We start from the raw sequence: 25,482 nt of genomic DNA, 5'->3' as shown, positions 1-25,482 counted from the left end.
TATTACGGCTTTCTTGGTTGTCACAAGTCCGCGTCTACTACGTATCTTGTTATTATTCTTCATCATGTGGTAGTGTGTGATTAATTTGAAATATTTATATTGTTTTATATTATAAATATAATTAAACTTTTTACTTTAGTTAAATTTTACAATGAAATTAAAATGAAATTAAAATTACAGTTTTTTAAATAGTTCCTTTTTATTTCTACCAACAAAATATGGTAATTTTAAGTAAAATGCCCTGTTTTATACTTTTTTGCTTTTACCTTTTATAATTTAGTTATAATAAAGATTTGTTTTGAACTTGTGACTGAAGAAACAAATTTTTTACTTGTTTTGGTGTTATAGGAAAGTTAATGGATTTATTAGTGGTGTGCGAAGGGTTAATTTTGTGTCTGACAGTGCAGAAGTTTTAAACTGATTATCAACAATTATCAAGCCTCATTGTCTGACTGTCTGACCAGGTGCGGATGAGTGCTATCACATACCTCCAGCGAGCTCTCCTGGTGCACGACCTCCAGACACTGAATGGGGACGAGTGGGAGTCCTGCTTCAACAAGGTGCTGTTCCCGCTCCTGTCCAAGCTCCTGGAGCCGATGCCCAACAATGATCAGTCCGGGCTGGAGGAGACCCGAATGCGAGCAGCTACCCTGCTCTCCAAGGTCGTGTTTCTCACTTTCTCTCCAGCAATACCATTTGTTTACATGTTTGTTTCTGTTAGGATTTTCCAAATTTGATAAAAAGCCTTTTTATAGTTCAGCTGAATTGTGACATTAAGAATGTGATCATTACAATTTTCTTAAATTAGATCCAAAAATAAACTAGTTCTTTAAAAATTCAGTTTAAAAATGGTGGTGATTGCTTGATTGATGAAAGTGTGAAGTACAGTTTAAGACATGAATGAACAAACTCATTTTTATACATTACCAACATAAATTAACATAAGATTAACAAGAAAAAAATCAGAAAATGTATTAAGACCAAATCTATTCCTTCAGTCAAAATCATGTTAGGTTTATTTGTATATAAAAGAATTTAATCGGGAACAACCAATCCTGTTCTGAGGAAGACCATCAAGGAGGCACATGAAGCCTTTTGTTTAAGCTAAACTTTTACTTAAAAGTTACTTACCAAAGACTTCAAAAGCTGTGAGAGTAAAGGTTAAGGGAAAAGTTTGTAAAATTTTTCACCCCTTCTTTCAAACTGTAGGCCTATCATAAGCTACAGAGAGATTTATTGAAGCAATAGAAATAGTAAGTTATAAGCCTCAATGAAAGATCATAATGGTATATTTTATTTTAATGGAGAAATTCTAATTATGTCTAATCTACTTTCTTTAAGAGGAATTCTGGAATTGAAAACAAGGAAAATTCATTGCATTATAGCAACAAAGTCACTTAACAAGTGTTAATGGAAATAGTAGCAGTAGAAAAACACAATCTGCTGTCTCATTGGGTTTCAAAACAATAAATAACTTTAGATCTTTTAAAGTTTTGGATAAATACCTTACATTTTCACAGTTGAAATTGTAAACAATCATTCCAAGATCCTATAAAGAAATGATTTGGGAGAAATTTCAGAGGGTATTGAGGCTTCTCAACATTTTTGAGATTGTAGTCAAATATATTTATCTATAATTTTTGGTAAAATGTGTTAGCATCAAAAGTTTACACTTTAAAAATTATTGTTTTCTTGTAAATAGACAAATTACTATAAATGAAAATCTGTACAGGTCTTTCTGCATCATTTGACGCCCCTACAGTCACTGCCTACCTTCACAGCCTTATGGATGAGAATCCTGGACTACATGGACAAATACATGCATGTTGACAAGAGTGATCTTTTGGTAAACTTTTTTGTTGTTAAATACATTTAGTTTAAAATATATACATTCTTGGATGTAATGTTCAAAATTGCTCATTTAATTAAAACTAAGTTATTCATTAATTAAATGAGAGATTTTTTTGTTCATAAGTAACTGATGTCTTATAGGCTGAGCGTTAGTGAAGTATATTACTTGAGGGACTGAACAAATTTCCCTTCTGTCTATCTGTCTGCACGGTATTTCGAAAACAAACTGACCTAAAGACTTGAAATTTTGCATGAATCTTCATTTCTATATAAGCAGCACTGAATTCAGTGATGGTTTATATCAATCCATGCGATGGGGCTGAGCGTTACCTTTTATATTTTCATTGGTCTTATAGTTAACCATGATGGCAACGAGAAAATCGCACAATAAATACATTTATAAACAAAAGGCCTGAGGACCTGATCTGTTGTTTTTTGATTAGGCCTCACAGCATGAATGTAGCCATTAAGGGGATCCAAGGGGTCTGGACCCACCAAATTTTCAATTTTTTCAATTACTTTTTTAGCAAACAATAATTATTATTTAAATAATTCAGTATTACTGACATGTACTGTTGAAAGATCGTTCTCAAGAAGGAAATGGGTTAGGAACATTTTAAGGAACAAAATGAGGAATGAGCAGTTGACAGCACTTGCCTTACTTTCTGTCCTCTATGGAAAAATATTATCAAATTTTTTCCTGGCTACGTTCTTGCCTCACAGTACACTTTTGAGGTGCGCCAAGGGTCCTCAAGGTTTCAGTGCATGACAATAGGTTGTATTTCAATCTTAGAAGAAGAAGAAGAAGAACTGATATGTTAAGGATTGTTTGTATTCCAGTATGAAGCGATCCCAGAATCGCTGAAGAACATGTTGCTGGTGATGGACTCTGCCGGGGTGTTCTCTACGGCAGACTGTGGCCGATCCCCCCTCTGGGCCCTCACATGGGACCGTATCAGCGCTTTCTTGCCTCACTTACAGCGGGAACTGTTCAAGTCCCACCCCCCGCCGCTGCCACCAGGTGTGTTATATGTCACGTGTGGCTATGTTTAGTGTAGCTATGTGGTTTTAATATTTAGTAAGATTTAAAGCAAATTATAATCCTGATTTACACTTAGTTAAAAATTTGTCACTATTGCTTTATATGACCTAGTTTGTATTGTTATTCTTTTAACTAATTCACTGGCTATCGACTCATGCCATTTTAGTTGTTGTACATTGTGTTTTCAGTTTTCTCCGAACGTTTAAAATATTCAATCAATCAATCAAAAAACATCTTTATTTCCATTATGGTAAAAAAAATTTAGAAATCATAGGAGCACAATTTTACATTTATAATATAAAATTACTTCAGTAATTACCACCAAAACATAAAACTGCAAACAAATTAAATAATTATATATATAGTATTGTATAGACTGCTCTAATGATTGTGGAAATGTTTCCTCACATAGGTGCATAGCACCAGTGCGTGAGAGAATGAGTCCCATTAATTAAAAAATCATTTTCGTAGGGAAATAAGATGTTAAAATAATGTTGTTTAGTAAAAAAAAATATATATATATATAGAAAAATAATTCATTTAATAATTATAAATACTGATAATGCTCATAGTGGTAAAGAAGAAAAAGCAATATGAGGTTACAGAAGAGACGCAATAGCAAACATACTTATCAGTGAATGTAAGTAATTAAAATAAGGATAAACTACGAAATATTAGTTGATAAGAAATAAAAAACCGATAGACAAACGGACTCCTCAGTCAGGACAATGCTTGAGGCCTCTGCCCCTCCTTTCAATTAGCCTACCCCAAACTAATCTTACCCCGCACCTCTACCTACCACGTTGGCCACCAACACCACACGCTCACACTCACACGCACGAACCCACACAACACCCACACGCACGAACCCACACAACACCCACACACACACACACACACACGCACGCACTCACGCACGCACGCACGTACGCACGCACGCACGCACGCACGCACAACTATCACCATGCGATCACAAATATAAAAGCACGCTCTCATCCTGTAATCCAATTTTGGACATTAAATTCTGTAATCAGATTTTATAATCCTTACCATATAATCACGACCCACACTTTTTAACCAGTTTTTTACTTTTATTTTATAAGTTGATCATTTATATAAAAACACATCCTTGAGAAATTCTGGTAAATTTCTATAAATAATGTGAGAAACATAAAATGTATTTGTTTTTGAAAAAGTTCTATTTAGCCTGGGTGTAAATATGGAGGATGTAAAATTTCTTGTTGCGTAATGGTGAGTCGGAAATTCGAATATACTTCTGTAATTTTTGAAAATATATACAACAACTACTCTAACAAACAGCTGTCTTATATCCAAAACATCCATTTCGGTGAACAGCGCCTCCGATGCGTAATGCCTATTTTTTTCCCAGTGCTGCTTTAAGTATTGCTTTCTGAGTTACAAACAGTGGAATTAAAATACTTCTATAACTAGCACCCCACATTATGATCCCCCCCTCTAAAAAAGATTGAACATATGTGAAATAAGCTACTCTTATTTCTTCTAAAGTTAAAAAGTCATGCAGTTGACGAAAAGCATAAATGAGTTTTCTAAGTCTACCATTAACATAGTGAACATGTGCAGATGAATTCATTCTTTTGTCCAATATAACCCCTAAATATTTATAATTATCAACCCTTTCTAAAGATCCGCAATGACAAACCAGACTTGTGGGATTACCACATGTGTGTAGTTTAATTAAATTAATAAGAATGTCACTGCTGTCTCTCAGGGCAATAGGCATAAATTTAGACTTAGATATATTTAAGGAAAGCAAATTTTGATCAAACCATTTTTTTATTAGATAAAGGTCACTATGCGCTTTTTGGAAAACTTCTTCCCAATTGGACCCCTCAAAAAATAGAGCAGTATCGTCTGCAAAAAGTGAAAGCTTACCAGAAATTCTAATTTTAGAAATATTATTTATATAGATTAAAAACAGAATAGGTCCTAAAGTGCTACCCTGGATTACTCCATAATTTACAGATGCCAGATTACTATTGATTCCGTTAATTGTGGTTATTTGCCTACGATTTTCGAGATAACTATCAAACCAATTAAATGAATTATTTTTTATTCCAACTAATTTTAATTTTTGGAGTAATTTGTATCTATCAACTGAATCAAATGCTTTGGCTAAATCGAGGAATGCCAATAAATATTTTTTGTTAGATGTTATTGCTTCGTTCAGACTCTTAGAGATATTAAAAAAAGCATCTGCGATATTTTTAGATTTTCTAAACCCAAATTGACAGTCACTTAATATATCATTCTCTTCTAAATAAGTGACTAATTGGTCTTTAACTACCTTCTCCAAGACTTTGGAAAATACACTTAACAGGCTAATCGGTCTGTAGTTTGACATCAGGGTAACGTCATCCGCTTTAAATAATGGAATGACTTTGGCGATCTTGAAAACGTCTGGAAATTTGCCTGTACGTATACTTAAATTAACTATGTGAAGAAGCGGAATGCAGAGGAAATGATAATTTTCAATCAAGAGGGACGCGGATATACAATCATACCCCGGAGCTGAGCCACCACGCATGCTAGTAACGTACCGGTGAAGTTCTGTCTCAGTGATAGTGTGAATTGAGAATTCTGTGTTAACCGTATAGTCATTGTCATCAACGATAGGTGGACCGCTCGAGTCAATAGCCCGAGCTAAATTGTAACCTACTTGTGCAAAATAATTATTAAATTCTTCAGCCACCTGTCGACACTGCAGTTTCACGTCAGAGTCCGAGTTCATGGTTTTATCACCTGTAAATTGTGTAATGGGGAAACTGTTTTTTTTATTCACCTTACTAAGTAACCTTTTGTCAATGATAGTAGGTAGTAACAGACAATGATAGTAACTGTCTGTGTTTAAGACAGTTAGTGTTCCTGATGATTGTAAGATTCGTTCTCTAATAAGATTTTTTACGCAAGGAATGTGAAACTGGCTAAAATTTATCAACAATTTCGAGATGTTTACCTTCTACAAAGAGGGTATAGACAAATTGATCACCTGCTACGACAAGTGTTTGAACATCAGAGGAAACTATGTATAAAAATTGTTTTACTTCTTTTTTTTTCTAAACAGTACAGTAGAACCCCTCATATCCGACCTCGGGATATCCGACTCCTCGGGATATCCGACCATGTGCCCGACCAAACAAATGCTGCCTATAGTCGACAAGTCTCAACGTGAAACATGACTCAGCGCTGTGCATTGTTTCTCTGTTAAACAGCCAGTTGCGTTCTGATTGTCGACGTAAACGTTGCTCTACTTGACTGTTTTGTTTTCGTGATTGTTGTACAATCTTTGGTTTGTGATTGTGTAAAAAACTGTGTTGTGCGATTAGTGAACGTTAGCTATGGCTACTCAAAAACGTAGGCGTGTGTGCGTTACCCTTAAACAAAAACTTGAAGTGCTCCAACAATTGGACCGTGGTGAGTCACTAGTAAAATTAGCCGCAGAGCTAGGGGTCGGCGTGACAACAGTTAAAGACTGGAGAAAAAACCGTAAAGACATCGAAACCTATTCTATGACCGTTGAAACGGAAGATGCTCTTAAAAATCGGAAAATGTTAAAAAAAAAAACCTAAGTTAGAACTCGTTGACGAAGCTCTTTGGGTTTGGTTTTGCCAAGAACGGCGAAAAGGGACTCCTTTGTCGGGGCCTCTTGTAAAAGAAAAAGCCGTAAAGCTGTTTGAAAAATTGGGAGGAGATGTTGAGACTTTCCAGGCAAGCGAAGGTTGGTTTCACCGCTGGAAGCTTCGCCACGGCATTAGACATGTTGTTATTGCGGGTGAAAAGTTGTCTGCTGATGACGATGTCGCAAAAGATTTTGTAGAAAAGTTTCAAAAAGTTGGTGTCGGATAGTAATCTTGTAGCCGAACAAGTATATAACGTAGACGAGACCGGACTGAACTATAAAATGTTGCCAAAATCTACTCTTGCTTCTAAAAATGAGCCTGTTTTGGGTACAAAGCTAGCTAAGGATAGACTAACAATTGCTACGTGTAGCAACGCCAGTGGCAGTCACAAACTGCCGTTGTTTGTTATCGGCAAATCTAAGAAGCCGAGAGCTTTTAAAAAATCTCAATATGTCAACACTCCCCGTGTATTACCGTAATCAATCCTCTGCCTGGATGGATTGTGCTCTTTTTAAAGAATGGTTTTTTCTTGAATTCGTGCCCGCTGTTAAAAAACACTTAAAATCAAAAAACCTGCCACTTCGAGCTGTGTTGTTGCTGGATAATGCACCAAGCCATCCCGCAGAGCATGAATTGAAGAAAGGCAACATAAAAGCGATGTTTTTACCTCCACATGTCACCCCATTAATCCAGCCAATGGACCAAGGCGTAATCGAGTGGGTAAAAAGACGGTACCGGAAAAAATATGTTGGGTCTCTTTTGGACAAAACAGAAGGAGGCTGCTCACTATTGGAGGCCATGAAGATGTATAAAACATGATGGATAAAACACGCCATCTATACCGCCGCTTCTGCATGGGATGAAATCAAAGAGACAACTCTTCAAAAATCGTGGAAGAAAATTTGGCCATCGTTAAAACAAAGCGATAGTGCTGATAAGGACGATGATGAGCCCACATCATCAATGGAAGTTGACCTTGAAGCTGAAGAAAACGACGTCGCAGAAACTCTTCAAGACCTGCAGGAACTGCAACACGGTGTCCAGCTGCAGCTGACAGATGTGGAGGAATGGCTGACCGAAGCTGACATGGCTGAGTCTACAAATGAAGAACTCAATGATGACGAAATAGTTGCTGCAGTTCAAAGCGCAAATAATGAAGACAGCGACGCTGAAGAAGAAGAAGTTGATCGTGATACTGGAGTGACGCATTCAGAGGCTAAAGACGCATTTGACGTAGTGTTGAAATATTTGGAGCAGAACCCGAGAGCTACACCTATGGACGTGTTGTGGGCAAAGAAATGGCGTGATTTTTCAGCTAAATCAAGATTGGGTAAATTGAAGCAAAAGAGTATTAAGGACTTCTTCAATTGTACTGTACACACCGTATGTAATTGTTTGCCTTTTTGATTAAACAGTACAGTACTGTATTTATAATATTTTTCGTTGTTACTGTAATATAAAAATGAAACTTTTCCATTTTATACAAAAAACTGTTATTTTTTATTAAAATGTACTGAAAAATAATTTTGTATTAAATAATTTTGCATTGGATACAGTTCATAATTACAATTAAGCAGCACTATGTGTATTGAGTGGGTATTTTGTACAGTTCTGTACTAATAGTTTAGTGCAATATACGGCTTTTTTTACCCGAAAAACGTGTTTTATTATTCCTCGGCTTATCCGACCTTTTGGCCGTTCCGACCACGGCCCGGTCCCATGAGGGTCGGATATGAGGGGTTCTACTGTACTTACTTTCTGAACACAACTTGTATTATGACATTGACCAATAATAGTACAAGAGGCAAATAAGTAATCTGTGTCAGATCAGATATGGAAGTGGATTGGAATGAGACTTTTGCTATGTCAACATGTTTTGACAAATGATGCAAAAGGTTAATTTCAAGAATTTTTAGCTGTATTTCCCCTTTTCACAGGTCTGTGATAGAAGAACCCATTGTCCATAGATGAATGTGAGTGACCGTGATAGTAAGAAAAGCCAGAACCTTGAGCTCCTCATTTAAAGTATTATTTTTACTGAGCATAAACTGTATGTTGTTACAAATTTCTATTATTTTACTCAAGAAGGATATGTTTTCCAGCAGATGCAGCCAACAAGCCAACTGCAGCTGTTGAGTCTCCAACAACTGTGTCAGCTCCCCAGCCTGGGTAGGTCTAATGTGTTAACTAAAATTAATAATAATGAGGTCATAACTCTAGGAACACATGATCATTGGATCTTGCCAATCTTGAGCCTCAACAAAGCTGCAGAGAAGCATTCCAAACTCTGGGGATACTCACTGTACCAGCTCTTTATATTTATGAATCTATCATACATGTTTCCCGACTCAATCTGCAAACCCTTGGAGATGTCCACAACTACCCTACCCGCCACGCCTCTAGATATATACTGCCTCAGCATAGAACAGCACTTTTTGAGAAAAAACCATCCTATGCAGGAAGAAAATTTAGAAATCTACTACCGGAGAACTTACAAAGTCTAACTGGAAATGCACTAAAGGAACCACTTAAAAATTTCCTTCTTAAGAAGACAATCTACAACATAGAAGAGTTCAAAGAAGCTGTATAAACTCTCTCTCTATATGTATATGTATATCTTACTTTATATTCTATTGTAAAACTTGACAAAATTACTGTACTTAATGTTCATGTAATAAAGATATTTGAATTTGAATTTGGATTTAAATTTGGATCGATTAACGACTGGATATAAACTAAAATTCAGTCATTATAAAATAGGCTAATACTTATTATAATACTAGTACAATGAATTATAAATATTTTAGTGTGATAAGCAATTATCGTTGTAGTGGGTTCCATGCTTATAATGTTTACCACAGACAAAAGGATTATTCCTAGACTCTTCCAGTCATTGCAAGTCATTTACCATTCTGATGTTTGGGGTAATCCGGTGGTTTAAGGTTTGAATCTGAGAATAGTACAAGGCTTGGATGAATGAATCTATTATTTAGTTCATCAAATAATTTGTGTCCACTTAATCCATTTGACTTTACTCATATTTGTCTTTTTCGCCTTAAGCAGAATATGAGAAGAAATGCAATGGAATAAGGCGCACAAAATCTTGTCAGAATAAAAAAAGACTTGCTAATACAGTTTTGAATAATAACATATATGTTTTCTACACTGACTGGTCACAAAATTGTAATTCAAACTCATTTCATGTTGAGATGATGCCTGAAAATAGAATTCATTCTATATCAAATCGTAGTAAATTTAAAGGTGCCTTATCAATCAGAAATGCTTGTTTTCTCTCTATTGTATGAATGTAACAATATTTTAGTAACATCTAAAATAAGTTGTGCAAAGTCTTGCATAGAAGTTTTTAGTAATTAAATAAAACTACTGATATAGTTGAGATGTAAATTAAGTGATTTTTCATTCTCTGAATCCTAATGGAATCTTGTTGGAATATATATATCAACTCAACAGAACTATGCAATAACCGGAGCTAGGCTATTCAATAAGTTACCTTTAAGTGCTAGATCAATTTCTGTTGGTAGGTTTAAGAATGTTGTTGCAGAGTGGCTCAAGTGAAAAACGTTTTATTCTGTAGATGAGATTTTTAATGCTAATTTTAGTGACTTACAATTTTAAACTTTTAACATAGATATAGATTGTATTTATTTTAGGCTCTGTAGGCCTACTTAGTGATATTTTTAATATCATATTTGACTTTGTCAATTCAATTTTGTAATTGTTGGACGACAATAAAATGATTCTGATTCTGTTCATTAACTATGAAATAAAATTTTAAGTTTTAGTTTTCAATCCTATGTCTGATATGTGCGCCATTTTTTTGTAAACTCTGTCAATTTTTACAGGAACTCGTACCATAGGATTATCAAAAATGTACAGATCTCACTATGTTTTGGAGAAAACTGGATTTAGTGCATTAATTCTTTAGCGTATTATTAAAGAATGTGTTTAGAAGATAAATCTTTAGTAATAGTCACAAACATCATAAGACGTAATTATGACATCTTAGAAGTAATAATTTTACATAAAAGACAGTATTTATAAACAGTAATAATCTTAAATGTACTGTTCAATATTAAAAATTTACAAGTGTTAAAATATATTTTTAAATAGTATATGTAATATAATGATTAATCTAATACAATAAATAAAAAAATGCTATTTCTTCCAGAACTGAACCTGTGAGTGTACAACCCCAGTTGATTCAAAGTCGGCAAGCAGTTTCAACAACCATATTTTCTTCACATATGGGACAGGTAATTGTTATTACTGCATTGGAATTTTTCAAAGTGTGTTAGTCGTTAAAAATACTAGAACGTTTACAGTTAATAATATTGTTTCTTTCATTTTCAACTTTTACTTGAAACCTTAGTTCATATAATTATATAATATATAAATTAATTATATATAAAGTAAAAAAAAATTGTTAAGAGATTTTTTACATTTGTAAAGAGTATAATATAATTTATTTTTAACTTTTCAAATATTTTTTTACCCATTAAATTATAATGGTGTTTTTAGTACTTAGGCTACTGGCCCCAAATTACAAGGGGGCCACACTCTTTATTTCTATTGCTAGGCAGTTTTATTCATTTTCAGAAAAACATGTCAAATCTATTATAAATATGTGGTAGTCTTCCTGGCTAAGTCAGAAGATGTTTGAAAATTTTGTTACAACTGAAATGTTAATAATTTATTTCTAATGGGATTTACATGTAATTTATACCTTGAAAACCAATAGAGATAAAATATAATTGTCACTAGAAAAAGTGTAAAAAATGTTACAATCATTTTAGAATACTATTTTTTCTCTAGATCCAAAAATAACAGAGTTATAAAGGTTTAAAAGCCGCCATATAGACATGAAATGGCTTATAACTCTGGTAAATAAATTAGGCAAAATATTTATAACATCAATCTTTGTACTAAGTTTTAACTTGTTTCAGCTCTTTGATTGATAGTTCCTGGTAAGTGAAAAATTCTTGTAGGATCTATTTTTAATCGATATCTCAAAAACGGTTCGAGATACAAAGAATTGTTTTTCAAACATTCAGGAAATGTTTAAAGCATTCCAGAGCACTTTTGATTTTTTTCTCTGGCTCCATAAATAACGGAACTTTGTATATTTCAGTTTTGAGCACCCGCCATATTGAACTTTACGAGGTCTGTCCAAAAAGTATCCGACCGCCGACCAGTAGGCGGCCGCGGCATAACCGACCGGCTCGAACCGGTTATTGGAGGGGAGGGGCGAGCCTACTCCTTCCCATATTAGGCATTGAATACAATCCGGTCATTCAGTGAGTCACAGCGCTCTGTTCCGTACAGTACTGCCGTGTGTGTGCGTCACATTTCAATATGATTGAACATGTTGAGCGGCGCATTTGCATTAAATTTTGCCAAAAACTTGGCCATTCAGCATCAGAGACAATTACTATGATACGGAAAGTTTATGGTGACGTATCTATGGGCGATACACAAATAAAAGAGTGGTTTAGGCGGTTTTAAAATGGCCGCATATCAGTGGAGAGTGATGACCAATCTGGCAGGCCTTCAACGGCCAGAAACGCTGAAAATGTTGAACGTGTTCGTGCAGCAATTAATGAAAACCGTCAATTGACTGTCCGAGAGCTGGAAGAAGATTTAGGAATACCAAAATCATCTGTTTGTAACATTTTACACAAAGATTTAAAAATGAACTGTGTTTTGGCAAAATTTGTTCCTCGGCTGCTGACAGAAGACCAAAAGAACTGTCGACTTGAAACTACACAGGTCAATCTGGATTTGATAAAAAATGACCCAGGGCTATTTAAAAAAGTTATTACTGGTGATGAGTCTTGGGTTTATGGCTGCAACCCTGAAACAAAGGCTCAATCTTCACAGTGGAAAACTCGCGAAGAGCAACGGCCAAAAAAGCAAGACAAAGTCGAATCAATGTCAAGACAATGCTGACAGTTTTTTTTACCACAACGGCGTTGTTCATCACGAATATGCTCCAAGAGGCCAGACAGTGAATAAGGAGTATTATCTTGAGGTCCTAAGGCGGCTACGAAATGCAGTGCGATGGAAACGACCTGAACTGTGGACAAGCCGTGACTGGATCCTGCACCACAACAACGCGCCAGCTCATTCCTCAAATCTTATTCAGCGTTTTTTGGTCAAACACAACATCAACCAACTACGACAGCCTCCCTACAGTCCTGACATAGCTCCTTGTGACTCCTGGCTATTTCCGAAATTAAAAATTCCTTTGAAAGGAAAAAGATTTGACGATGTAGAACAAATAAAACAAAATGCGACGAAGGACCTGTTAGCCATTCCGCAAAATGAATTTAAGGAGTGTTTCCGGAAGTGGGAGGAGCGTTGGAATAAGGTAGTGGCTTGTGGAGGGGAGTACTTTGAAGGGGATCAGATTGCTGTTGCCGTCGAGTAACGTCAGTTCATGCCAGACGTCAAGGTCAGACACTTTTTGGACACACCTCGTATAAGATTATTTTTTGTACCAAGCTTTAACTTGTTTGAGCTTTTTATGGGTCTTTTGAGTGCAAACAACAAAGAATTAACAAGAAATAATGTAAATATGTTTGAACTGTAATTAATGTGGTATAATGTAATTATTGTTTACATTTTTAATAATGTGTTGTGCATTATTTTGCAGCTGATATCAACACCGATTGGTCCGCCCAACCCTCCTCATCCATCCCCTCCACCACTGCTGGAGACTGCCCCCGCCTTGGTACTTCCCCACCCCACCCCTCTGTACCCTGTGCCCCCTGCCCCTCCACCCGAGGACACTAAGGAGGCCACCAGTCTTCCTGTCTACGACGGGTTTGCTTCCATCACCTCAGAGCCGAGTCTGACATCATCTGCTCAGTTCTTCTATCAAGATATCGTGAGTTACCGACTTGTCACTTGCAGCAATCAGAGTACTCGATATTTAAGTATATTCTTCATGGTTTACTGAATTACATACCAAACAAAGTCTCGCTTTTCCAAGTAAGCTGGCATTGATTTATTTATTATTCAGCCAAGAAGTGATAATAATAATAAATTTGTTTATTTGTCGTAAAACATGTCACATGCATTGACAAAGTCTAATTCAGCTACAGACTGAAATATAACATAGTCTCTAAATAATGCTGAATAAGTATAATACACAAATGTTATGTATATAATAATATAAGACATTAATTGTCCAGTTGAGTATAACACTGAGTATATCATGAGTTTATCTTGAAACAATCAATAGAAAAAACTCATCAATATTATAGAAAGGGTTCGTAGCAGCCATTCATAAAGTTTATTTTTATACATTTTAAGAAAGTATTTTTCAATCAGATGTTTAAATTTGTTATGTACTTTTAAGTAACTACAACATGACTATTCAAAGATTTACTCAAGTCGACCAGAGTCAATTAAAATGTTATTTCTGTTTCTTGTGTTGTAATTATGTGTTTGTGTGTGGTTTATTAAGTCATCATTATTTAAAATGTAAACAGATAAATCAAACAAATATAGGATACATTATTCATCGTACAATATCTGAAAATAGTTATGTTTTTGTTAATAAATTTAATAAAACATTTTATAAAGTCAAGTGTAAAGAAGCAGTACCTTTCACTACTTTACACTCGGTGAATTGTAATATACTGTATATTTTTTACCTGTAGGCAATTTTTATCTATAAAAGTCAATAAATTTAATAAAACTTTCTCCTGTATAATGTACAGTTTCAAGATCATTATTTTTGAACATAGATGGCCTACATAAATAACTAAAATGTCTATTTCTACAATAAAGCCCATTTCAAATTTGAACCTTTTTTGTGTGTATTAAGGGATTTTTAATATGAAGTAATTGTTTTTATGGATTTTTTAATATGTATAACAGTACATTGTGTAGTTATTTATGGTTTGTTAAAAGAAATTACTAACTTAACATATTGATTGAATAATATTTTTTACAGACTTCAACACAATGTAACGCTCCGAACTCATCTTCTCCCACTCCTCTCCCAACAGGTCTGTATGTCATCTATTTATAGAGATATATTGAAATGATTACCATTACCCATATAAGTCCAATTTCTTACTACGTCTTGACAGTACAGAGCACTAGCTAAATCATACGAATTAGCTGTTCTAAAAAAAATACAGCAAGCACAAATGTGTTGAAGTTGATTCAAATCTGTTAAGAAATTCAGGACAATTTCTGCAATAATTTTAAGCTGGATAAATAAAAAAAAACAGTGATGAAATAGGGTTGAGTTTGATTTATTTATTTATTGAAGACAGGTTAAAAAGTTATTTTGTCATTTGAAACTAAGTTTTTGTGGGGAAAAATGATATATCAATTGACATTGTTAAAATATATTAATTTCATTTATAACTTCTTACTCACAATAAATAAATTCTTCTTTAATTTCTGGAGTATTGCCTGATTTGTTGAAAGTTGCCAGAGTGATTTCTCTTATAAAAAAGTGATGTGACTAACTGTGTCATTGCTTGCAATTTTTCTAATGGATTGTACAGGATGTTTTCGTAAAAAACACTCTTTAACTCAAGTAGAGGGAGAGTAGCCACTTAAAACCAACATTTTAGTTTTTTTACAATCACAAAATTTTTTCTGTTATTTATTGGAGAAAAAAGTAAAGACAATTTTTTATAATAAAAAAGGAAGCAAGCTTTTAATTTTAATACATGGAACTTGTAATTTTACAAAAAAATTACTCATTAAAATTACCATTAAAGTCTTTTACAATGATTTGTAAATGAACTGACTCTATTTGTGTATAACTTTTGATGAGATGAATAAACACTTTTTGTTATTGACTTTAGACAGCATAGCAGAAGTTATCAGTCTGTTGGTCTATTACATGAAATAGTTTAGAAATGAAAGTGTTAAGGAAATGTAGTTGGAAGGGACAATCAAAAACATGTTTTTTTTAAGAATTGAAATGATCAAAATACTGAAACATCGTTAGGAAAAAGTTATTTCAAACTGGGTCAGAAGCATTATTGCCAAAGTTGTTTAGTAGTCTGTGCTTTAGGAACCATTGCGATTCAGCTTAGAGTAGCTAAATAGTTTTGTCTATAATTAAAATATAAATAACCTGTGTTTCGTTGAAAAAAGTATAAAACTCTTAAGTAATGCACATTGTTTGTAAATGGCTCAGGTAATTTATTTTGTGAAGTCAAAAACATGTGATTTATTTAAACAAAATTTCTTACCACCACTCAAAAACTGGTGCCTGTGTGAATGTTCATGACTTGATGCCTAGGTGGAGGACTGCTACTGGAGAACACCATGATATCCCTGCCCATCATCGCGCCCCCGGACTCCTAACTGAACTTTAGTCTATTCTTGGATAAGTTCACATATAGATATAGAATACTTGTATAAGAGGTGAACTCTCCCGCATGTTGTGTTAAAAATAAACTTAAGAAGTTGTGATTAATGCCTAAAATTCATATCTAGTCAGTGCTTTTTAAAGAACCGTTCATTATTTGTTATAAGTACAGAACCAATTTTGTTACACACTAAGAATATAAACGTTTGTACTGAGAGTCAATTACAATACAGTTACTTAACCTTGTTTTATTTGAATGATTTCCGTAGTTCATTTACGATGTTATCAAGTACCTGATATCCTTCACCTTTACTACGTACAATCAAATGTGTAGGCCTGATCATGATCATATTTTGTTTTAATCAGTTTTTTACGAGGAGTTTCTGAGTTTAAAGATTTTAAAATATACATTTGTTGTTGTGGAAGGCCTGTGTAAGAGGGTAGTTGAGTACTTGGAGAGTTGAGCAACTCTACCCTTGTAAATATTCACTAGAGTACAGAAGTTGGTAGAGCGGAGCTGCTATATACTCTCCCTATAGACCTCCCATACTGTCAAATCCCTAGCTGCTCATTTCATTTTATAAAACAGACAAGTTAATAGATTGAGAATACTAAATAAACCACCAATTATCCTTGTTTTAATAGATATTGCTGTGTACTATCATATTTTATGTAATTCTCCACTCTATATGATCATGAGTAGACAGCGACAACTCTATCTACTTCTGTACCCTTTCTGTTCTAGCTTGGGCCTTGCACACCAACTGCAGTGCATTGAAAATATCACTATCGAAAATAAAATGTGCTGAATAAAATAAAATTGATTTTACTTAATTCTTAAAAAATAAATTTTTAAATATTTATATGTAAATTGTGAGTGTTGAAAGTAGTCTGATCTATTTCAGATTGTTGCATAGAGTATAAAATATTTATTATGGCCTAGATCAAAGAACAAAGAAATTTATTAGTTTTTAGGAGTGGACTGGATGGGTAGGGATTGTAGAATCAATTTTTTCTCTGTGCTGTAAATAAGAAAATTATGTATAATTTCCAGCCAAAGTTATTGTTACTTGCATGAATATCATATTTAAATTTGATGTTTGTAACATTGTTTCATTTTCTTCCCAACCTAACATCCCAAAACTGTGTGAGGGTTAGATCCTGGGATGTACAGTTTTCGTCCAGTTATCCGAAGTGGATCAACTATATTGATAATTAATTGGAGTGGTTCAGTAAATTTTGAAACATTCTTAAATTTTGCTATCAATCTTGTCTACATTTTGTATTACAGTTCATGATGATTATTTATTTTTAATTTTGTATTTACGAAAAGACATCTTCTTTTAGTTCCCCTCTCTCTGCCTTTATTCATTGAGTCCAACCCCCAGTTCCGTGGGAATCCAGTTCTTGAGTTGTTTTTTATTTTACATGTAGGAGACTCTAGAACATTGTGATCTGTGTTAGGCAAATCATACACTAGCTTGTTGGTAATTAATTGTTCTAAAAATAACAATGTGTTATAAATTCTCTCAATTAAATTTCTTTTAAAAAAATCCTCGACTTTTTTATCCAAGGAAACTATAAACATGAAGGGCTTATATTTAATCTCCAAATCTGATCGTAAGCTTTTAGCATAAAGATCCACTTGTACGTTGTTTCATTATCAGGTAGCAAATTTCTATTTTTATTGATGCTAATGATACATATTTCTGCATTGGGTATGTTATGTTTTAATTTTTGTGTTCAAACATTGGAGCTATTTTTTAAGAGGTTGTTCTTCAAAATTTCAAAATACTCAATATTATTCCTTAGCTAGTTTTAGCCAAGACATAATTTTTTTTATTTGAAGCTTTCCTATGTCACTCTTAAGTATTTTGTTGTTTTCCGTTATCATTCTTTTTTACTTTCCAGAATTTGAATTTGTTTTTTAAGTTTGATACTTGTTTCTTGTTCAGTAGCATAATTTTATAATGTTTGAAGATTTAACATTATTTATTTTATTCCTTACCTTTTACAGTTGACTGTTTGTTTCTTCAAGATTTTTGTAGTTTTATTTCGTGATTGATGACTTTTTGTTGTCCTCTTTGTTGTTCGTGCTTAGACTTTAAATTATTCAATGTAAGAAAAAACAAATGTTAAAGGATATTGATTTTTGTAAGAGTTTCATCCAATAAGAGCAGCCGTGTGGAGAATTCCCTTTTCCAACTCCAGATTTTCCGATAAGCAATCTGTAACTCCAATATCAATATCTAACTCCTATAGTGCTCCATTGTGAGTTGTAAGAGCATTTCTCCATAATTGGGATAGAACCAAGTCTAATATTCATTGAACTTCTTAGTTATAAAACTAAAATGATTTGAGATATTCGCATACATTTTATGTGTTGCTACATTTGGGAAAATCTACCACATATCACTCCTTGTCCATCTAAGACATTATTATTACATAGAAGGCAAATTTTAACTTCAAATTTCTTGATAAATTTTCATCTTGGATTTCAAACGTAGGGTTGTTGATATGCCTGATTGATTATCGACTGCAATGTTGTAGCTAGCAATTTATGCTTTATGTGCACTTTTTTAATTATGCAAATTATTTAATGTACGATAAATTCTTGTTTTTTTCAAAGTATATTCTTTTTTATTATTTTTGTATTACATTTTATTTTATTCTCAGAAATATACTTATAAGTCTGTGATGAAAAGCAGCCATTTATATTACCATATGTGATTTTGCTTTTCTGAAAGTACTTGAGTAGATTTTAGTTTTGTTTTGTTAATAAATTTTTATTTATCTAATTAGTGATATTGACACATCTTCATGTATATTACTTAATAATATATTTATTGTTATACTATTACTGGAAAATATCAAATCGGTAATGTTAATGTGCTAGATTCTCAATTATTTCTGTTTATAATTCAGTAAGAACCAGCCCAAAACTGCTGGCCTGAAAAATTATTTGAAAAATACTTCATTTCTAAGGGATCCTAAGGCTGAAGTGAATAATAAGCACAATGTAATAACATCTCCCAGGAAGTATTAAGATGTGTTTTCTTTGGTAAAATGTCTGTTCTTTATGTTAAATGACGTATGCAAGATATTTTATTAGTATAATATATACATGTGGATTTAAAGCCACTATTTTAAACTTTGATTGATTTATGTTTTGTGAAAATAACTTAATGTAGGCGTTGATTTGTAATCAGTTTCTATTTTTGTTATCCATAAAAATATTGAATCATTCCATTTAATTGTGTACATACTGTTATTTTAAACTGTTTTTTATGAATCAAATATTGTGATTGTGTGTAATATATTACTGACAAAAAATAGTTGGTTTCATAAAAGATTTTATTGTATAAAATATACATAATATAATATTCATTATGTGTATGTATTGTTTTTGTTGATTATTAATGTTTATGTAAAGTGTATTGATTAAAGTAAGACATATTGGAGGAATAAGAGTTGTTATTATTACCTTTACTTTATGATTTTTTTTTCATAAATACAGTACAATCTGTTCAGTTGTATACTATTATATAGTATAAATTATATATTATACAGTATGGTTTTATTTTTAGAATTCAATTAATAGTATTCAAAAGGTTTTTATTTTTTTTTAGAGTTTTGGTTGTCCAGAAAAATTCAATGCCTTTTTAATTTATTGTTTAAATATTTGAAAAGTGTTCATTCTAAAGGAAATCTCCGTAGCTTGAATGCATATAATTTATGTCTGACCATAATTCTTCGACAAAAATAAATAATACCAACCCAACAACCAAACCGATTTTACCACTTTAACCCACCTGCTAGCATGTGACTTATTTTGAGTCACTGTGACATCTCCGTTTCTATGACGTTTTTAACCATCAGAAACCCTGACAAAAGTGATAGCTAAATATTTTCAATGAACTGAACTATCCCGAAAAAGGTATTGAAATTTCCGATAAACCTCATCACTAGAATTCAGCAAATTATAAAGTAGTTGCATAGTTAGTGCCAGCCGTAAAGTTGCAAGAACTGTGAAAAACTATCTATATTTTCCCGTTTTGCAAGAATAAAACTTACGTCACTGAAAAGAGCAGCTCTTTCAAAACATGTAGTTTTTTTGTTATATGTCTGTAAGTTTTCTTTACATTTATATAAAATTGGTTGCCTAGCACATTGCACTTGTGTTTCTCTATAAGTAGCAAGTAACTCAAATCTACTAGTTCTTTTTTTGACAAATAATAACGGTTTGGATATATTTTTTCAGAGTAAAATTAATATATTTTGAAACTGAAAGAATTGATTTTCGATTTAGCAGTCTGTGAGTTTTGTGTGCTACCTTTGGCCTTGGCTCTAGAAGAATAAATGCAACATTTATGTGTTACCCAGGCTGAAAATGCTGATTGAACAGATAAGTAGTGTGTTGCACAAATATTGTTTTTCTGTAAACAATGAAAATTACTTACTGATTTGTATTTTTTTGCGTTATATTTATTGTGACTATATTTTATAATAAAAAGTGACAACTATTATTAAAAAGTTGTGGGTATTGTTTGTCCAGGAAGAATATTAATATTAACAGCATGTATTATGTACAATACTAAGCTTAGATTCTACACTATTTGAACAAATTAATAAATTCACACTAAACACCAACATTAATACAACACAATTTTTACTGAAATGTGTATATTTTTACAATTTAACATTCTTATATTTTGTGTTTTTCCTTTTTCAGCTAAGATTTGTAAATTTGTATTTACCTGTAACTGAACATCTATTTGGGTTTACTATGATAAAAATGTATTTGGGTTTGTATGTAAAGCAATATATTATATTGACCTACAACAAAAACATTGCATTTTTTGTCAATTTGCTACTTTTTTGTGTATGTTAGAATAATATGTGCATGTTAAAAATTTTTACACAGTGTTTCATAATTTATTTTTGGATTATAAATTCTGCATCTTTGGCTAATTTGGATTATTTCAAAACAATTTGTGGATACAACCAAAGAACTCGATATATGCGGTTTTGTGCTAAAATTGCTGAGCAACCACTAGCTTTTGCAAGTCAATTTTTTTGTATGAGTTCTTGTATTTGTTCTAGTTTATTACTCAAATAATACATACTTTGGAAAAAAGTACAATAAGTCTATATCCACACCAACACTATATACGCCACACCAACAGCACAATGACTCCCTTTTTTTTAGCAAGCCTAAATCAGTTTCCACCATTAAAGTAGATATTTCAAATAGATCAAAACATACTGTAAATAGCTCCTCCACAATATTTAAAAAAAAATGTGGATTCAAGAAATGCAAATCTTACAATAAAAATTCTACATCAAAATATCCAACACTTTTTATCGTGGAAATTATCTTTGGAAATAGTTCTTGAAGAGTTGGAAACCAGACCTAATAGTGTTGAGTGAACATAAACTAAAAATTGATGAGATAAAATTTGCTAAAGTTAATAACTATTCTGTTATAACCAACTATTGTCGCCAAACATGTGGTGGTGGAGGAGTTTAGATTTTGGGCAGCAACTCTTACCTAAGTTAAGAGAGTTGTAATTCCTAGAATTAATAACTTATGTATAGATAAAGAGTTTGAATGCTGTATTGTTTCCTGCCGAGCTTTTGATTTTTTCTTTTGTATTAGTGGGGTTGTATAGAACTCCAGGTTTAATTTATGATGGCCTCTTTTTGGATAAACTTGATATTGTTTTAACTATTTTTAACTGAAACTTATGAGCATGTAATTTTAGCTGGGGATATAAACAAAATGTATTGCATTGTTCTAAAAGTCATGATAGATTAAGTAATATTTTAAAGCAACATAACATGCAGTACTTGGTGAATTTTCCGACTAGAGTTACCCTGGATTGTGAAAGTGCAATGATAATATTATAACAAATTTACCGAAAAAGTCACTTATGGTTGAAGGTGTTATTACTGAGCTCTCTGATCATGATGCCCAACTTTTGAAAATTAATGTATGTAGTAATAAAAAGACATCTTTTAAGACCTTAACACAGTTTTGTAGAAATATACAAGAGAAAACATTGAGATCTTTAAAAAATATGTTGAGCAATGAAACTTGGTTGGAAGTCTACAATGCAACAGTAGACACTAAATACAATGTTTTTCATAAAATTTTTTTATGTACTATTTTGATGTTAGTTTTCCTCTGGTCAAGTCTAGGGTAAATTTTTAATAAAGACAAATGGATTAATTATGATTTGGAAAAAGAAAAAGCGGAAAATTATAAGTTTAAGTCAAACTACAAGATTAACCAAAGATAGAACACTAAATAAGCTATTAAAACAGTTGAAAAAAAATTACAGCAAAAAAATTAAACTCTTCAAAAAAGGAATATATTGAAAAATAAAATTAGAAATTCTGAAAACGTATGTAAATCTACTTGGAAAATAATTAATAATGAAACAAAAAATTATCACAATTTTAATAAACATATTAAATTGATTTATGAAAACCATGAATATTCTGAACCAGAGGAAGTCTGTGAAATTTTTAACAATCATTTTATTGACATTGTAGATAATGAAATATTATCAAACTTGTCATCCACACATCACTGTTAACACTGGTACCTTTAAAACTTCTAATGCTAAAAAGTTCCACACCCAACCAGCAAGTGAGGAAGAATTAAATCAGATTATAATGTCATTTCCTAACAAATATTCAGCAGGCCACGATGAAATTCCAATGCCAATTGTCAAGCAAGCTAAAATGTACCTGATCAAGCCCCTGACTCATGTTATAAATTCCTCTTTTGTGTCTGGAATCTTTCCTGAAAAAACTGAAAATCTCTAAAATTTTAACAGTTTTTCAAAAAAAGGAAGTGAAAACTGACCCTAATAATTATCGACCTTTGTCCATTTTGTCTACTTTTTCAAAAATTTTTGAACGTGTAATTGTATTTACGACTAGTTGATTTTCTTGAAACCAATAATATATTTGACAGAGAACAGCATGGCTTTCAGAGCTGGTAAGTCTGTCATAACTGCTGGGGACGGATTTTTATTGAAACCATAGTGGACAATATTGATAAGGGGAATTATGTGGTTGGCATTTTTATGGATCTTACCAAGGCCTTTGATAGTGTATCACACGAAATATTAATAGAAATTTTAAAAAAAATATTGGTATTAAAGATGTTACATTAAACTGGTTTGCTTCTTATATTTCAAATAGACCACATAATATGTTGACTTGCAGTTTGTAACCAAATTAAATCAAATCACTTCATGCAAAATCTTCTTTAAAAATATCAAGGCATGGAGTGCCACAGGGTTTCCATTCTGGGGCCAATTCTTTTCTTACTTTATATGTTGGGTTTGCCAAATGTTCTGACAAAAGATCAGAGCAAGCTGTGTCTATAATGCAGATGACTCTAATTTAATAGTTGCTGGTAAAAGTTTGAATGAAAATAGAAATTGCAGGTAAAACGGAACTCATGTGTATTAATAATTATTTTTGCAGTAAAAATTTATTACTAAACTTTAATAAAACAAATATGATCTCTTTCTGCACAAAACAAAATAGAAAAAAACTTATGCCAAACATAACAATAGACAATATACAAATTTCTCAATTAACTAACACTAAAATTTTTAGGATTACTTCTAGACGAGAACTTAACTTGGAACGAACATATTTTGGCTTTGCAAAAAAAAGATTTCTTCCGGATTGTTTGCTCTTAAAACCATGTCAAAATATTGCTCAACTGAAATTTTGAAAACCATTTATTATGCCCACATACATGCTCATATAAACTTTGGTGTTGTGTTTGTACAAGGCCACTAGTAATTCAAATCTGTTAAGCATTCTTCAACTTCAAAAAAAAAAGCAATTAGGATAATCATGAACTTAAAGGATGGGGAATCTGTGAAAGAGAGTATTTTTCAAAATTAGGAATTTTAACTATTTACGGAAATGTATATACTGGAAACTGTTATGATGGTTAGATCAAATTTTGACAAATTACCCCGATTGGGGTCAAATCACAACTACTTTACTAGAAATAGAAATCAATTGGCAGAACATAAACATGCATTGGAATTTCATTATAAAAAACCTAGCTTGGCAGGTATTAAAATTTATTAACCAAGTCCCTAGGAAATTTATTTAAACATAGAAAAATGATTTATTGTTTCAAAAACATTTTAAAAGATTTTTATGACAGATAAGGCTTTGTATTCATTTGGAGAATATATGGACACATAGGATATAAATAAAATAAAAAATGTAAGATGATTCCATTCCTTATTTGTATAAATTCAAATGTAATTGTACAAATAATATGAATAAAGTTAATTTGAATTTGAATTTGAATATTCACATAAAACGTATACATTTTACAACAGTTTAGAAAAAACCCTTGCAAATAGACAAAACGGACTTGCTAATATCGAAGTTACTATAGGGCAGTTGTAGGGTTAAGGGTTAATGTAAAGCCAGCTCTGCATGCCACAGCTTTATGTACTCTTAAGACAGATGTGCTGCCTAATTTCTTCACTTTACCTCTTAGTATGCAGGATTACTTATAGTTGATCAATTTGTGCAGTGATATACTTATTCCAACCCCAAACAATCGTTGACTCTGGCTCTATTCATCCATTGGCAATTGTAATTATTATTAAAAATTTAACTCCTCTTTCCCATCATCCACTTTCAACACAAAGTCGATGTACACAAATGACAGCTCGTTCAGCTGAAATAGGTAAGTAAGTAAACAGATTCAAGTTTTCAGAGTTTTTTATTGGAAATTATTAGGGTGATAATATTGACTATTATTATATCATAAGGTAAAAAAGTATTCATATTGAGCTTCAAGATTGTAAAACAATCTTGTTTATGTATCAACAATATACTGTGTGATGTTGGTTATATGTAACATAATTAACTTTTTTCCATATTTCAGATTAATTGTGGACTTAGTCTGCTGATGTGAAAAAAATACTGCTACTGAAGGAGCCAACCAGCCAGTTTGAACCTTGGCTAGCGTGTGCACACATGCAAACTGTTCCCGTGGTACAGTCAGTTCCAAACAAATAGTTCATTAGTTTTTTTTATTCACTCATAATTTACAAAAGAATGCTTATCTTTGTATCCAAACAGGTCACCATTTTTATAGAGTTAGAGACATAGGAGGGAGTTTCAGTGGCAGGGCAGATAGACATACTAAGCAACGGTGTCAGCTTGTTTACTGACTGAACGTTGTTTTGCCGCGAGAGGGTGTTGGAGGGTGATGGGGGATGGTACTGCAGACACGAATACTCCCCACTCTGCGGTTCACGCAAGCTGGTTCCTTCAGTATTGGTGTTTTTATGAATACTACTTTAATTCAACTGCAAGAACGTAGCCAGGAGAAGATTTTAGGGAGAGGGGGAGGGGGTCACGACTGGTATTGTCCCGTAGTGGACAGAAAGTAAGGCAAGTACAATCAACCACTCATTCCCCATTTTGTTCCTTAAAAAGTTCTTGATTCGTTTCTTTGTTGAGAACGATTTTTCAGCAATACATGTCAGTAATACTGAATTATT

General features: G+C 32.7%; 1 protein-coding gene across 1 annotated transcript in view; it reads left to right on the top strand.

Moving 5' to 3' along the window:
- Positions 1-19,384, top strand: part of LOC124361774 (Golgi-specific brefeldin A-resistance guanine nucleotide exchange factor 1-like) — a 70,997-nt gene extending 51,613 nt beyond the window's left edge. The window contains 8 exon segments of the mRNA XM_046815744.1: positions 465-662; positions 1,733-1,846; positions 2,692-2,872; positions 8,655-8,721; positions 10,742-10,826; positions 13,226-13,459; positions 14,534-14,588; positions 15,848-19,384. Of these exon segments, the coding sequence (XP_046671700.1) occupies positions 465-662; positions 1,733-1,846; positions 2,692-2,872; positions 8,655-8,721; positions 10,742-10,826; positions 13,226-13,459; positions 14,534-14,588; positions 15,848-15,912 (999 nt within the window). The 3' untranslated portion in view covers positions 15,913-19,384.
- Positions 19,385-25,482: the final 6,098 nt, after the last annotated feature.

The sequence above is a fragment of the Homalodisca vitripennis genome, chromosome 5 (genome assembly GCF_021130785.1).
Source record: "Homalodisca vitripennis isolate AUS2020 chromosome 5, UT_GWSS_2.1, whole genome shotgun sequence".
Lineage (NCBI taxonomy): Eukaryota > Metazoa > Arthropoda > Insecta > Hemiptera > Cicadellidae > Homalodisca > Homalodisca vitripennis.
This window is presented reverse-complemented; position numbering and strand designations above follow the sequence as displayed.